The following is a 17,358-nucleotide window of genomic DNA, read 5'->3' on the forward strand; positions in this document are numbered from 1 at the left end:
GTGCATTGGTTCGCCAAGCTGAACAGCCAATCAGAGTGATCTTTCTCACCAAAAGGCTCTCCCGCCGATTCAACATGCCCTACTAGTGTCCCTGGTGCAGGTTGACAGACAGCTCAGTGTGTCACGACTTTTAAGAAGCCAATGTATTTCTAATGAAAACAAGGAAAGAAGAAGAAAATCTATCCAAAAAGGTGTTTTTGATTCAGAGCAGTCTGGCAGAACTTCCAGAAAGACTTCATACCAATTGTTATCAACTACTTACTGCCACTGGTTCAAAAATATGTGACCCCCAGCAAAATGTTTGCAAAGATTATGCCGCTGCTCAGCTGTTTTGACCTTCTTTCTAGATATGAATGAAGACCAAAAAACTTCACCATATCGGAGCCATTACATTGCATATTCAAGATTTACATTTCATCAGTACATAGTAACATTGAGTGCATACTCAACTGCATTGTGAATGTGAGGCCACGTTTGTCATTGTTAGACAAATTTTCATGGACAAAATACATTAAGGAATACACAGGATCCGGGATTTTTTGAGAAGGGCAAAAGATTTTCCTATACAGACTTCAAAGTGGGCTCAAGCTGATTCACCTTGTTAACCAACAGAAAAGTGTTTGGTTTGAACGTGATTTCTGTGTGAGCTGTGCTTCATACATTTTGCATACAAAACTTCACATAAATCATCAGTGACCACACCTTTATTCTTTGGACTAATTAAGTATGGTTCTTGTTAAAGCAGACAACACTACATGCTAAACTATCTTACAGTAGCTAATAATTACTAGAGGACTCATAGTAAGCACCAGCTGTGAGCACGTGTTTGTGCACTAGTAGGGATTTTGAAATCCCCAGATGCGGTTCCTCAAGCATGATTCTCATAAATCTGGCCCTGGAGCTGCTAACTCAATCCACATGGGCCTTTATCTAAATAACTGCTGCTGTGAGGCCGATCAGGTTCCTGGTCTGGATGGGTACGTAATTTCACATAGCCCTTACCACCAACTCTCACTCTCCTCTCCCTGAATGCACATACTAAGGGTATACTAAGAAATACTAAGAAATTCCGGAAGAAGCAGAAAACTTTTGATTTAGATAAAATATTCTAGATATGAATGAAGAACAAAAAACTTCACCATATCAGAGACATTACATATATATATAAATAACAATTCTCTTGTATTTGCAACTGCGCTGATAATCTACTACATGAAAAATAATGCAGTTGTGCTAATGCGTTACACAAGAGGCTCAAGAAAGCAGACTTGCTCTGTGCTAGCTATGAGATTTATATCCTATATATAGATGAAACCAGCTGCTTATACTGGATGTACTTGATGTTGCAATTCTGAACGTGTGATTTCTGTTTACTTGTGGATTGATAGAAAGTTAATGATATAGAGGGCTGCGCTCTAGATTAAATGTCCATTTAGTAGTTTGTTTGCAAGCGTAAGCTTCTTTGTTCTTCGTGTTCTTTCAGCACTGATACCACAGGCATTAGATTTAGGCAATTTGTGCATCTCTCTAGTCAAGATTTTCTATATCTGCAATGGCAATAGCACTCAATTTATGAGGATTCTCTATTGTTTTTACTAAAACACCGTCATGTCAACATGTCAAGATACAAATGAATCTGTTTCGAAACTGGGCATAATTAAACATACCTTTGTGTTCTCAATGCAGGGGCAGATGGCCCAGGCAGCATTGGCCTGAACTTCTGGATTGGGGTTCTTCAGCAAAGACCAAAGAAGACGTACACCATCAAGACGATCGATTATCCTGAGAGAGAAGAATAACAACTTGTATCTTCTGGACACTGAGAGATGTCACACCAACCTGATTTATCACCCCCCATTACATAGTTTACAGTGCAATGTACAGTGTAAACTCATGACTTGTTTTCCCAACATGTCTGTTTTTCCCAGGATTCAGTTTGGCTTTTGCAGCAGACTATCCCTCCTGGTGTGATGATGAAAACATTCCAGTAGCAGATCAGAAAGCTGCTCAGCATGGCTTTCCCATCACATCCCACCTGCTCAGTCCCTTACACCGGTACCCCCTGCTCACCTTCCAAACCTTCCAACAACTCCCTTAAAACATGTTCGCATCAGCCTGGCCGAGGCCTGACCCGTACAATGCTTTTAGGAGGTCCGTGCGGATATTTATAGCGGACCGTGGACAAACACACATTCACACACACTTGCACGGAGCACACCGTTTAACTCGGTTCCTGTCGGCGACTCGGAGGAAGAAAAAACCCAGAGAAAGTACGTTTTCCAAGTCAAACATTCTCATAGACAAGTCTTTCTATATTTCACTGCTTCTGAGTGAGGTTTACTTAAGAACAGGCTGTATTTCATGCTGCGGATATGATTCTACTAAAGGATGTAGTCAGGCTCTGGGAAGAACGGGAAAATGACTCTTCAGTGCGGTCCGTTTGTCAGGTATAAATAATATGTAACCTGTTTCCCATGTGTGCATCCAGCGACAAGGCCGACATTCAATGCTGTCATAATTGCTAAACCACGCTGCAAAGGGGGGAACCAGTGAACGGAGGCCGGGCTGAGCACTGGTCAGAGCCATTTTGACGCCAAGTGTACCCCCCGACCCCATCCTCATAATAAATCAGTTTGAGAACCATGATAACATGGAGAGCCCCACGCTATCCCAAGAGGCCACTAAATCCTTTAGGAGCAGGACATAATGCTGCACTTGAACAGGTAAGATGCACTCAACACTACAGTAGTAGGATGCATCTAGAAATCAGTTCCTGGGCTGGTTTATCCATGGAAGTTTGTGTGTTTGACAACAACAATGGAAAATTTTGTTTAATTTAGCCATCAGATGTATAAATATCTAATATTTCAATGAATCATTCTAAAAAAGGTAATTAGTATGTTTTCAAACCGAACAATAATTTTGAATTCCAGATTATTTTGTACTATGTGGAGGACAGACCATCATGAATTTCTTTTACTGCTTTTAATTTCAGACACAAGCCTGAACATGCTGTTCTATTAAAGAAAACGATCATCAAATATGAGCTATGCTAATTGCTTTGTAGACTACTGTGCTTAATTCTCAAAATAAACCATCAAAACGGAAAAAAGGGGAATGAAAAACATTAAAAAGACTCTTTGTTACTGCAAGGAAATGGGAACAAAAAGACAAGTCCTAAATATAGATTCCATGAGAAAACAAGAACAACATGTTCAAGAGCTGGTACATAGGTCTACAGGACTGAAGTTCTTGGTCACTCAAAGAGTTAAAATTAAATGAATGACCTTATTTCTTCAAAAAACAGCTCTGTGGACTTTTACTACACCACTGTGGTTGCTCACATCTATAAATGTATTAATCTTTCAGACAAAGGCTGTGTGAGCTTGGGTGCCAAAGAGAGGGGAACAAAACGCTCTTCATTTGTGTCCAGCATTAATTAAGAAGGGGACTGCAGTCTGTAACAGTCTTGTAAAAGCAATGAGAGTCAGATGTGTTAAATATACAGAAAAACCGATACCCAAATCTCTGTGAATGTGTGAATTACATGGCAATATATATTAAAGACAATGATACTTGTTTTTCTGTTTGTTAACCATATGTCACCGCAAGGGCTGGGTATTGATACAGATTTCTGGATTTGATACCCAAAATAAGACTACACTGGTCGCGTTATTCATTTGTTTTTGAATGCAGCCTGTGAGAGCACCCTAAAAGATGTTTCTTCCTATTATTTCATGAGTTCACAGTGTTTTTATTGTACAAAGCACAATACAGACCATAATCTAGTACATTAAGCTGAAAAAGACATTCTGTGTACTCATCTATGCTTATGCTCGCCTGCCTGTTTCTGTTTAGCAAGTCCAATGGCCGTTGTCAGAAGTGCTTTACAGCTTATACAAACTGACCGCATTGAGACAATAAAAGGCCTCCACCCTGGCCGCAGCTATGAGTCTCACAGCAGGTAAAGTAAACACAGATCTCCCGAGGCCTGTAATTACAGAACCAGGGCTGAGGGCTCTTGCCCTGTATGTGCGGAGCACGGAGACTGGTCAAGTGGCACATCCCAGGGCCCGGTGGATCCACCGCAGAAGCGGTGAACATGGAATCTTGTACAAAGAACAAGAACAATGCTTTGTCATCCTAAACCGAGCCAATGGCAACAGTGAGAGGGATTACAAAGCCAAGGTTGGATACTATGAGCATTGTCAGCTGCTGGATTGTTTCTGGACAACTGTTTTGGATCCAGGTTGATTAGGTAATACAAAAACAGTGAAAACAGTCTAATATGAGCACAGGGAAATGTGTTACAGTAATACAGTGCAGTGTGTTAGTATTTGATTTGTGAAGGACACATTTAAGAATGTTGTGGTAAGAGGTAAGACTTACACCATGTTCTCAGGGTCAGTGGCACAGGCTCCCACGGCCCTTGTGACGTTGCCCAGAAGGGCCTGGTTGGTGCCGGTGAGTAAGTTGACCAAAGGCTGGATACCACCGCTTTTGCGGATAGTGGCAAGATTCTCCGATATTTGGGCACATTCTGCCAAAGCACCCACTACATTAACAAGTACCTCTTCAGGTTGGTCTTTGAGCAGACCTACTAGAATTTCTAGTGCCTTATACTCTTGAAACCTGTGAGAGAGAAATAGAGAAAGAAATTATTACTCATATGCAAGTCCAAAGCGCTTTCAATGAAAAAAATACTAGGACTCAATATACCAAGTCATCAATTTCCATCAATCTCCAAGAAACATACCATTTTCTGTTGCTTCCACACAACAAGCATTTATGGTGCACTCTTTTTTATTTTTTACAACAAGCATTTTTTTTTTTATTTTTTTTTCTTCAAACTTTCTTAAAAAATTTAAATCACAGATGTTGTAAGCTGTACAAAATTTTGTAATGAATAGTGAGATTTTCCCCTGTGTTTAAATGTGGTAGCTGATGGGATAATGGGAAATCCATGGGAATTTCACGAAAAAGAGCAAGTTGTGTCAATATTGCTCTGAAGGAACCTTCTTCAATGGACATAAAAACATTAAATGGTTTGTTTATAATTAGATGAAGCATTTTTTCCATCATGCAATGGATTATAAAAACATGAAGACTCAAAACCCTAAATAGCAACAGGAAGCATTCGTATGGGTTGTGGATATCTTGGAGGAGAATAAATCCGGTGATGCTTTATCACCGCAACATTTCCCACACTGTGCTCAATATGCATTTATGCTCAATGACCACATTTTCTGGTTTGGAGCAAGACAACAAGAGCTTTTGGTGCGATTCTGGATTTGTTTGCCAAGTAGTGGTGAACTACAGTAAACATTTAAAAGGCATATAATGTGGTTGCAGGGAGCCTCAACTAATCTCTGATGTACGGTTAAGCTATATGGCTGTTTTTATTCACAGTTACGGTTTCTGGCTAAGCAGTCCTGAAGGCCATTGAGTGTCCAAGGTCACTTGGCTCTGGTCAAAGTCAACCAAACATTTTCTTGCAAGAAAAAAAAAAAAAAAAAACCTACCAAAATTAGCACAGCATAAAAGTCAGAAAAAAGGTCAGGCCTACACTTAAAACATAGCATAGCATGTAAAACAGATGCCATCAGTGAAGTGTTATCAGCATGCTACATTAAAGTTGTGGAGCAATTATATGTTGCCTCTGATTAATGGACTGTGTGTGTTGTCTATTTTTGTAAAGCCAACATCAACCTGCCAAATAATCATGCCAAGAGAAACAACATGAAACAGCACCGGTCAATCGCTACCAACAACAACAACAAAAAAAAAGGTTACAAAGTAAGCATGCACCATTTTAAAAAGAGCTTCTAACGGCATCCTAAAGACTGCAAAAATATTTTTTAGATCTCTAAGTGACCAAAAAAAAAAAAAAAAAAAAAAAAAAAAACCCAAAACAATTGTCCATTTGCTAAGACCCACAGCTAAAACATTCCTGACTTAGCAACAGTTGCTTTCATCCATTTTGTCAGACAAGCTTTTATACTTTTATTCTAATGTAGGTTAATGGAGATATAGTTTTAAATGCAATTTCAAACTAAGCTTTTCAGTTCCAATTCATTTCCAATTATGCTTTTCTTTTTTCAGTTTACTTTGAGAATTGTTTGCCATCATTCTTTTAATTTTTTAATCATGTTATTGTGTAATCATGTTATTGTGAAACCTAATAATTCAGGTTTCTTTGAAGAAAAACATTAGATAGTATGCTCTGCTATGCTATGTCACTTTATTCCAGCCCATTTAAGAATAATTTCCAATAAATTGTTATTACTTTGTCCACATTTTATATATTATTTCACTGTTCATAGAAATCTCCAGTTCATTTCTATGGGGTGTTCTGTAAAGCTTGTCAGAGTTAGCAACAGCAAAGGACAGTAATTTCAAAATGAAACTATTATGGACTTTGATGGCACTGCCGTGGGAAAATAAGGAAAATCATTAGTGATGCACATTTTTATTTATTTATTTTGTTATTTTATTTTTCACTGAAACCAAGTGTTAATTTGCCTAAAATTTTGATGATTAAATTTGGGTAACTGGGTATTTGAACTCTGTATGCTGTTTAAATTATTGTAGTGAAGTTCTTCAGTAATAAGCCACCTCTCAATATTTTAGCTAAACAAATTTAACAAATTTCTGCTCCAGCATAATTTTTTTGGTAACGGTGAAGTGCTGACATGGTAAAAACACTCCACTGGATGGCGTTAATTAAAAGTCACTGTTTCGGTGAGTGATTTCAGTCCATTTAAATTATTTTGGCCTATTTAGCATATTAATCACTAGAAATTAGTACGTAATTAAGCATTTCGTGAATTCTTAGCTGAAAGATCATAGATGACTGTGATATTGCATTTAAAGCCCTATATAACTAAAAACTCCAGTGAATATCACCCTTTGTGTATAATAAAATTAAGGTTATGAGCATAATCATTATAATATTTTTCTTGTTATAATATAACAATTTTAATTTTATGCATCATTAATCAGGTAAATGGTTAACATATGCCTTTCCCAGCACATTTGTGGAGGTCTCACATCCTCTTCAGTCACTACCACTTTCTAAAAGCCCCTCTGACCCAGTCCTGAACCCCTCTTTCTGCTGGACTCATGTGACCTCCCCACTCATCAGCCACACAAAGACATGCTGTCTGCTGCTGGCAATGCTAGGACTCTCAGAAAAATAAAGAGGAAAAGCACCTCAAAATTATGACCACTGTAAAATATATTCTGAAATGATTTTCGCCTTAAAACACCAAGCCTTGATTGTTTCTGAAATGGCACACTGCGCTTACACCAAGACCAGATGGATTGGGAAAACACTCCCTGGTAAATGATCACTGACCTAGCGCTCCACTACCTCTGCAGATTGTATTTTACGTAAATGGTTGGTTTGTTTTATTCCAAATGCTGAGTTCATTCTTGATATTGTACAATTTTTTTTTTATAAAACCAGTTCTTTCTTCATGTCCAAGTTTGCATTAAATATTCTGCCAGTAACACAGTGATTTTCTATACAGCTGACGTCTAAAACTTTAAACCAGCCACCTGCTCAAATTAACATAACACAAGTGAGAGAGGTGTAACTCTGGTTTGGCACATCTAGCATAAATTAATTTCTATTATGTTCTGGATAAAGATAATCAGCTGATATAAGAACTAATAAAAAGACCCAGTTCTGAATAAAATATTGTGAAAATAGTGTTGCAAAAGTAACAAAAAAATCATAAAAATTTTGTGTTTTGAGAACAAAAAGACTTGTCTTCAACAGAATCTTAAAAAAAAAAAAAACTGAAAAAAATATCCACCTCTATCAGTCCATAAAAAGCAGGTTGTTTGGACCCTCAAAGTTAATGCATCAAAATCCACACAAAATAAACTAACACTCATTTGACAGTTGGCTGGATTACTTTTTTTTTAATCTCTGTTTGTGTTCCATAGAAGATAAAAAGCCATATACATCCGAGACAGCAGGAGAATGAGTAAATGATGACAGAATTTTCATTTTTGGGAGGAGTATCCCTTTAAATATTAAGCCCCTTGAACAATACTGTTCATCACCTGGAGAAAAAAAAACTCTAAAATGATCTGAAAACTACGGAGCCCCTAAAGGGACATGGTGGTGAAAAAAAAAATCGGGATGGGTGGAAAAAATTTGGAGTGGGAGGAAAAAAACTTTTGCGTTCTCTCGCAAAATTTTTGCGTTCCCCCAAGAAACTTTACATTCCCTCGCAAAACTTTTGCTTTCTTTCACAAAAGATATTTTAATTATCTCGAAAAACCAGTCGAGTTCGGACAAACACTTCCTGTTTACTTTACAGCTTGTAGGTTACATTCACAAGGGAGTAATTAATAGTTTTATTTTAAACTTGGATTCAAGTTCAAATACAGTCAGCTTTGCTTATAGTTTAAGGCACAGTTTTAGGACATTCTAAAATGCTTAATGTGGCTTAATGTACTATAACATTGACATTGGAGGCCCAATTCGGTATTAATGAATACTATAGACAATTTTAATATTAATAACCTTATTAATAGCATTACCAGTTTTAAATCTTTTGGGTTATAGTTATCTTTTTTGGTGTGAACAGGAGTTTACACTTCAGTAGTGTTCACACAGTTTGTTTGCCTGCTTGTTTAATCTCACTTTTAAGCATAAGTTTCAACAAGGCTTCTTCAGAGGTATTACCGTGGACCCAATCTTAACAACTGAATGTTTTCACAGAGCATTACTTTTCTTAAAGGACCCTTATTTGGCTAATGGGACATTCAGTGAATTGAATGGCATGGGGCACCTGCCTGCAGTTTCAGCAAACTAAGCCTGATGTAAACGCAGGATGAGCTTTTGTCAAGCTTTGACTTATGAGGTGGAGAGATAGCAGCCATGCTGCTACTGGGCCATTTCAGACACAATCCTCCCTCTGAATTCCTCTTTCAATACAATTCTATTTGTGGCTGGTGTGGGGCCAGACAGTAGATCCTTCTACAGATTCTAGTCTGTAACAATCCCATAAAATACAAAAAAAATGCTCTTATCATAAACTAGAAATGTAGATTTATCAGCTCCTTGGCTTCAAAGTTGTGAAAACAACACCTGATAATTTATAGACAGGTAATGGTGGGAATAAAAAATGCATTTTTGAGCCCTGTAGAGTACGTCCCCAAACGCGTACTGCAAAGCAAAGTAATATGTGTAAATCACTTTTATATGAGAGTGCTTGTGTGACAGAACGGGCAAGCCAGATGATGATTCCAAGGTCTTTTTGTATTTATGGGGGAAAATGACTGGCTTAAAAGACATCAGCCGCCAGAAAAATTACACCAGGAAAGCCTCCAGGATGGTCATCATCTTCACTGAGCTAAGTGACGTTGGAATAAAGACCAGCGTGCTTTACATGACAAATGGTTTAAGAGTCTTTCAGCTTACACTCCTGATTATTACAGCACGACTGTTTCAGAGAATTCTGCATCTCCCACAGCCCACTTGCCACTAATGGAGCAACGGCCTCGACTAACACATCACGGGTGTCTATAAAATCAACACTTTACTTCATCTTTTGTTAGCGGTATGGTGAAAGAACAATTCACATTCTTTTAGCAAAAAGTCATCATAAAAGATCAGAGCTCATTCACAGAGTTTATAAAAACTTTTGCTCTCTCTTCAAATAATCACTTCTGTAGCTGCACTCAGCGCAGACTCGGATGGACAATGGTTGACAGCTTTGAGCCATGGAAAATCTGAGCGTTAGAAGTGAACAAATGAGACATCTCATAAAAACGAAGGCTGCGTTTGATTGCACATCCTCTGTCCTTCATTAAGTTGAAGGACCCCTTTTCATGAGTGGTGCACAATTTGACCAAATCTGGAGCCAATTACGCATCTCACGTTGACTTGACTCCTCCTAGTCTAAATATGCCACACTGAGATCAAAATGTCTATTGACCACACAATGATTTTTAGGAATGGAATGGAATTAAGACTTGTATTCTGCAAGATCAGAAATGTCAAACTTCTAATTTTTGATAATGATGTGAATTAATATACTGTATGATATATTTCTTCCACACGTGATGAGTAATTATGGTTGTTCTAAGAGGAAAACTGTCATATCTTTTCTGAAAAATGAAGGAATGTTTGTGTAGAAGCTCTGCAGTGACATGCACATACTTAGCTACATTTTCCAAGCTGATGGAACATTTCCAGATGGCTCCAGTCGTGGCAGCTAGTAACTGCTTGTTTTCAGCTTCGTTGAGCAACATGACCAGTGGCTTCAGTCCCTCGTACTGACGCACCAAATCACGGGTGTGTTTATCTTCTGCACACTAACACAGGAGTGAAGGCGCACAAACATACAGTACACAGATGTATGTTTAGGCAGCATCAAGATGTGCACCGCATTGACAATCAGAGCCAGGGCTAAATTAGTATTTTCATTCCAACCTCAGACCTTTTATACGGTGCCAAAGAAAAGTGTAGTTGAGTGCGTACGGCCATACCTTAAAGATAGCACTGGCACAGTGCATTTGGAGCTCCTGGTTGTCACAGCTGAGGTTCTTCACCAGATCCTCAATCATGCCCTCAGTCTGTATAGCAATTCTGTAGCTCTTCTGCCAACACAAACATGCAGAATGACTCTCTACGCTGAACACCTACTGTAAAAACTACTCTGCCTTGCCAAACAACACTGCGTGCAGCGGCGTAGCGCTTATTTCATCCTAGGGTTTCTTGCTTCTGGCCTCATACAGTCATTCACATCTTCAAACTGGTCCTTTAATAGAAACAAACTGCCAGTCAAAAGTAAGGTTTCATAAACAGCGTGCTATTTTCAGTCAAGTGTCCTTGTATTGAGTGGCTTTACATATAGCATTTGAAGCTTGCGTTATGTTTCACAATACTTTTGTGTATGTAAATATACTTGCTATTTATTTATGCAATTTATAATGCTATGGCATATAGATAATTTTTATAAAAATACATTTAGAATTAAAATGAAACTACTGTTCATAAGTTAGGGGTCTGTGAGAATATTATTTATTTATTCCACACTAAGGTTGCATTCATTTGATCTTAAAATAAATATTGTGAAGTATTATTTCAATTATTATTTTCTGTTTCAGTAGTCTTTAAGATGTAATTTATTCCTATGATGGCAAAGCTGTTTTTATTTAGCTGAAGAACTTCCAGTCATAAGTGTCACATGACACTCCAAAAATGAATGTAATATGCTGATTTGGCGCTCAAGAAACATTTCTTATTATCATCTATGTTGAAATCTGCTTAATATTTTTGTGGAGATCATGACATTTTTTAGGATTCTTTGATGAACAGAAAGCTAAAAAGAACAGAATTTATTTGAAACATTTTTAACATTATAAATGTTTCTACTGTCACTTTTTATTTATTTATTGTATATTTGCTGAATAATAGCATTAATTTTCTTTTTAATTTTCTTTAATGCTTTACAAAGATGCAAAATCAACAAAATGTTGGACGTTTTGCGATCCTGCATAATTTGTCATTTTACCGCACAATGACAACAAAAATGAAGGTCTCACAAAAACTAAATGATAACTATCCAACTGAATTATCCCTAATTTTATTATGCATTTTGTTTGTTCTTTGTGTCATGCATGACTGTTGTGCATCTAACATAATTTATAATATGGTAAATGTAATATCCTAATTATTATTATTTTTTTTTTCAAATTTCTGTAAATTACCACCACAAAATCAGTCGTTTTGATTCCAAAAAAATAAATAAGAAATGCAATCCTGTAGGGACTGTCAAAATCATGTTCATATTTTATCAAAGTTACTTGCCGTTTCTTTGTAATTATTTGTGAGATTTAATAGCAATTTCTGAGTAAAAATTGCTTCAAAGTGAATCCTACACTAAATTTATTTCAGTGTAGCTATTAAAGAAATTTCAAATAAACATTTTAAGCATTTGCTGTTGGTTCAGCAAACCTCAGAAGCGCACTCCTGCAAGGTTCCCACCACAGGGATGAGCATGTTCTTCTGTGATGACTTGAGCAGCCGGGCGAGCAGAGGGATTCCCCCGGCCCGACGGATAGACTCCTTGTTCCTGGTGCTCTTGCTGCAGCTCCAAAGAGCCAGAGCCCCACAGCGCGCCACTTCCACGTCCCTCTCCTGCTCCGCACTCATAGACACACCATTAGGCACGCAGTCCAACAACTCCACCTGCCAGAAACAACTTCAGCTTTTCAAACGCACTTTCCTGTGCTTGAACTTTGAAATACTGCAATAGATTTGTCACTCTGCTTCACATGATATTATTATTATTACATTATAGTGCTTTATACTGTTTTCATTTCACTCTGGATTAAGGTAGGAGAGTCGTGTCATGTCAAAACGAACTTGAATGTTTTATTAATAGGGTCATGGTGTACTTTATGACATCTTCAGTGCACTTCTATCTCTGAGTCTGCAGGATGTGGAACACAATCTCCTGCCCTGAAGCTGCCAGCATTCATCTAAACATTCATCATCAGCCAAAGTTTGGCTGTTACTAAAGAGGGCTTGAAAATTCAGACTATGTCACACCAAAATCTACAAATGACCACATCCTTCAAAGAGTAAATTTTATGTTTCCCCTGCCGTCAAGCCAGAAAGGCCGCTCTAACACAGCATTACACGCGCGTGCCATTCAGAGGTGGTCTGGGTCTTTAAATGTAACTAATCTATGATAGCTACAATGAGAACGTCCGAGTCTGGCCCCGAGTAAATATACAGAGCAGAGTAACACGCGAGTCCTAATCAAACCGAGCGTCACTCTGTCAATAAACACACATGCCAGGATGAGGGGGTGCACGACATTCAATCTGTTTTTACCTGCAATGTGCTCCCTTTGATGCTGGCATAGAAAATGATTGGGAGAAACAGTCTCGAAAGAAAGAAAGCAAGTGGAGAAATAGAGCATGGTATACGTATGTACCCTCAACATATTCTTCATACTGTTGTCTCCTTTCATCACGCAAGTTTTTAATCATAGTTGATCTGTTTTGACAAACACACACTGGAACAGATTTCACGTTTCTCACCAGTCTCTTGATGCCACCATGTTGTCGGACCGTCCTGCGGGCCCGTCTGAACTTGGCCACATTGGCAATGGTCTCTGCTGCCAGTCCCTTCAGCTCTTTGTCAGGAGAGTCCAGGATGGACACCATGGTCTGCAAACCACCCAGATCAGCGATGGTTTGCCGAATCTGAGAGTTACAACTGATCTCCTTCAAGATCTTCAAAGAACCAATCTAACAGCAAGAGAGATTAAAGTATTAATTTTTAGAATAACTGCTTTACATACAGCATCTAATGCTGTTGAATTTATTGAAATGTATGGGTTTTCATTTTTTTAAATTTATGAACTTGATGGAATTCTATAAAAGTTTAAGCTTTTCTTTTACTTTACTGTTGTCATGTCAAAAGAGCAAAAATGGCAGTAACAATTAAATATTTAATTCAAAGAGCTGGGGTTAGTAAGTTTTTTTCTGAAAGAAATGATAACTTGTATTTAGCAAGGACACATTTAAAGACATTTATAATATTACAAAATATTTCTATTACAAAAATAATTGTGGTACCTTTGAAATTTTTATTGTTCAAAGAATCCTGAAAAGGTGCATCATAATTTCCCCCAAAATATTAAGCAGTTTTCAACATTGATAATAATAAGAAATGTTTCTTAAAGCCAATCAGATTGCCAATCAGAGGAATAAAAGACATTTTAAAATATATTAAAATTTTAATATTATTTCTCAATTTTGCTGTTTTTATTGTATTTTGATCAAACAAATGAAGCCAACCACAAACTTTTGACCAGTAGTGTACATCTGTAAAAATATCAACTAAATACATAAAAAACAGAAAAATAAAAAATTTTTTTTTTGACTCAAGTGGTGACCTCTGACCCAGTCTGAATGCACTTACTTTACATCTGATGTCATCTGTGTCAAGCAGGTTGATGAGGACCTCCAGCCCCCCGACGTCTCTGATAGCCAGCTGACACGTCTCCTGGACCAGGTTAAAGTCTCTTAAAGCGCACAACACAATCACTGTGGCTGTCTGATTAGCGCCCTGTTCACACACAAACACATGTGTGTGACTGTATGATTTGCTCAGTGTTCACACACAAACACATGTGCAGCAATTACCATTTCATTCATCTAGAACGTGAAATGACACACTGACTTTATACAGTACTGTATGACTTATGTGTTATATGCGTGAGTGTGAAGGCAGATGTACATGGCTACATTTACATCATATAATTCTTGCATTTTTTGCATTAATGGCGTAATTTCTCTATGAAACAGATTTTTCGACCCATTTGACCCACACCCCAAAATCATCTTCCCTTTGAGTCTTATTTTGTTGACCACATGTTGAGTATAAGTGTTTGGTATTGTGACTATAAACAGGGGTGGGGAGAGATCCTTTGATACAGATTACTGCTGTGCTGCGGCCTGAAACCATAGACAATGACCTAAGTTAGCAATTAAAAGAAAACAAGCTCTGAAATGTTGGAGATCATAATGGATTGGTTTTAGAAAAAGCTCTGTTTTGACAGTTGCTATATACACAGTGTTTTAGGCTGGTCGTTCCTCAGAAGTTGCCTACACAGTGAGTACAACAAACCAAACATGTGGCATTTGTTGGGCCAAGTTCCTTAACAGATATGTATCGCAGACGACTGCGGTTTTGATATCATTCACGGCATGTCTTTTATCGCTGGAATGAAATAACAGAAGGGCGAGTGACAGATAAATAAAGCAGAGGATCCAGCAAAAATACTACACAATTAATCATCTTTAATCAAGAAATGATGGCTTCTTTAGTGATTGGTGTTTGTTTAGGTCAAAACCACAGATCTAAGATCAGCTTTCCCCTAGAGAAAACACCAGAAACTCGACTTCCACGTGTGTTTTTAATGTGATGCCTTGTTTTTCTCCTCCTTTCTTTATGGTGCGGCTCTTATGAATGCAAACAAAGACAGGCTTTTCTCTCTGAGGCTGGCGTTGTGCTCATTGCAGTAGGTCCCAAAGAGGCATGTAAGCTGCTGTAATGCTGCTCGTGCAGCAGACCTTTGAAATATGACACTCAAGTGAAAAAATTTAATAAACACTTGTGTTTCTTTTTCATAAAACGAGCAACAGATCAGATCCAGTGATTAGGCCAGTCTCGCACCCTTGTTTATTAGACACATGGTGGTTTGCATACCTATTTTATTCTGTTTTGTAGTACAAGTAGAAAAGTAGGACACTTTAGCATACTTTTATAAAGAGTAGTCAAGGAAAGGATATACTTAAGTGGTAACTAAATGTAAAGATTTCAGGGACTTCATAGCATATTATTTGTAATTAAGAGTGGCCTGAAATAGAATGGAAGAATTAAAGAATAGCAAAGAGACAGAAAAAGACAATAAGCAATTATTTGCATAATCATTGCCAATAAGTAATAAATGGCTGATATTAAAATATATATATAATATATAAAACACGCATAAATTTAAACATCTTAAATGCTTTATGAATGCTAAGTGAATTTTGGCCAAACATTTGAGATTTGTTAAATGTTACATTTAACAGTGTTGTTAAATAGATGTTAAATTAGAGTTTGCATATCTCTAAAAAGTAGCACTTGGTTTAGTATGCTTTGGAAGAAGTCAAAACAATAAACATGGATGTGAGAAGAGGAGAACATCAGATCAAAGAGATCAGAGCATGATAGGACACATAATGAAGAATGAAGGGCAGAGCTGAAAAAAAGGGTGGGGAAATATGAAGAAAATAATAAGAGCGATGAAGGAGACAGACAGAGACAGTGATAAGAAGTGAAGAAAAATAGTCAAAGAGAGGTGGAGACAGAAAGATACAGAAGAAGAAAGAAGTAAGAGTGAGAGAAAAAAAGCACATGTGTTGTCCACATTAAGTGGCTGGACCAAATGTGAACCGAAACTAGCAGTGAATCCACTACACTTTCTGTCTTGCCACTCGCTTCGTCTTCAAAGCATTTGATGGGTTAGCAATGAACCTTGTAAAAACATGAAGCTATATTTAGTACTGATACCAAGGAAAAAGAAATCCAATGTTCATATGCTTTCATTTTCTAGCAGCTTTGGTCTCAATGTGCTGTAGACATTCTTTACAAATCAGAAAACATCTGAAGGTCTTTTATAATGTCTCTGTCTTGAATCTAACGGGCCCTCACTCGCAGTCTGCGGTGTGAAGACAGATGTTTAGGACAGATGCACACGCAGATAAAAGCTGTGAACACAGATGACTGACAGGTTTATCGTTTGAAATCACTACACACCATACTCACATTAATGTTAGAGTCTGTGCTTTCTCACCTCTCATATGTGACTGCAGGGATGTGCAAACTTACTTAGGGATGTTACTACACTTACTACTGTATATATATCAAATCTCAGCTCCAGGCCCGGCTCCACGGTGAGCCATGAGCTTTGCTAACTAGAGCTCAAATCAGGACTCCTGCGCTGTTTTCTGTGCGCACACAACCAAAGCATGCACACAGAGAGCCACAATAAGACAGTGCTCTATTACTGTATTGAGTTTTTTTTTTAATCTTATCATGCTTAAATGGACATATACACAAAATCAGTCACCTGGGTGCACATATTGGCAAGTATATTCATAAGCAGTCTTAACGGAGTTAAAAATAAAAAATATTAATGAATGTAAAGAGTTGGGAGAAAATCTGATGTGTCGGCAGCTGAATATACCTTCTGTCTTATGTCATTAATGTTAATAAAAGAAAATCACTCTGCCCCGAATGACTGAATAACTTCTTTAGCTTTAATATGGATTAATCTGTATTTTCATTTATACATTATGTTATTTTGTTCTATTGTATTTATTCTTATTTTATTACTTTCATATTATCACACAGCTCTATTATTAAAGTTTAATTAATTGAGGTGGAATCATTAAGATTTTTCAATGTTTTTGAAGCATACTGGAATATTTTTGAAGGATCATGTGACAATGAAGACTAGAGTAATGGCACTTGAAAATTCTGAAATGCTTTGCCATCAAAGGAATAAATTATATTTTAAAACATTCAAATATAAAACAATAATTTTAAACTGTAGTAATATTTCACAATATCACTGTTTTACAGTTTTTTTGATCAAATACATATAGCCTTGGTATGCATAAGAGACATTTCAATTTCATTAACATTAAACATTAACATCATGATTTTCTGTAAAGCTGCTTCAAATTGTGAAAAGCGCTACATAAATAAACTGAGGTCACTCACAGATGTATCAGAAATAACCTTATGCACTATAAAATGGTGTCAGC

General features: G+C 37.3%; 1 protein-coding gene across 3 annotated transcripts in view; it reads right to left on the minus strand.

Moving 5' to 3' along the window:
- Positions 1–17,358, minus strand: part of odad2 (outer dynein arm docking complex subunit 2) — a 49,471-nt gene that overhangs the window by 11,348 nt on the left and 20,765 nt on the right. For all 3 annotated transcript variants that reach the window (XM_042735448.1, XM_042735449.1, XM_042735447.1), the window contains exons 11-17: positions 13,961–14,107; positions 13,075–13,284; positions 11,981–12,214; positions 10,510–10,620; positions 10,181–10,335; positions 4,390–4,632; positions 1,668–1,782 (exon numbers count right to left, since the gene is read on the minus strand). In XM_042735448.1, coding sequence (XP_042591382.1) covers positions 1,668–1,782; positions 4,390–4,632; positions 10,181–10,335; positions 10,510–10,620; positions 11,981–12,214; positions 13,075–13,284; positions 13,961–14,107 — 1,215 coding nt within the window. The remainder of the gene's footprint in view (positions 1–1,667; positions 1,783–4,389; positions 4,633–10,180; positions 10,336–10,509; positions 10,621–11,980; positions 12,215–13,074; positions 13,285–13,960; positions 14,108–17,358) is intronic.

Source organism: Cyprinus carpio, chromosome B12 (assembly GCF_018340385.1).
Source record: "Cyprinus carpio isolate SPL01 chromosome B12, ASM1834038v1, whole genome shotgun sequence".
NCBI classification, from domain to species: domain Eukaryota; kingdom Metazoa; phylum Chordata; class Actinopteri; order Cypriniformes; family Cyprinidae; genus Cyprinus; species Cyprinus carpio.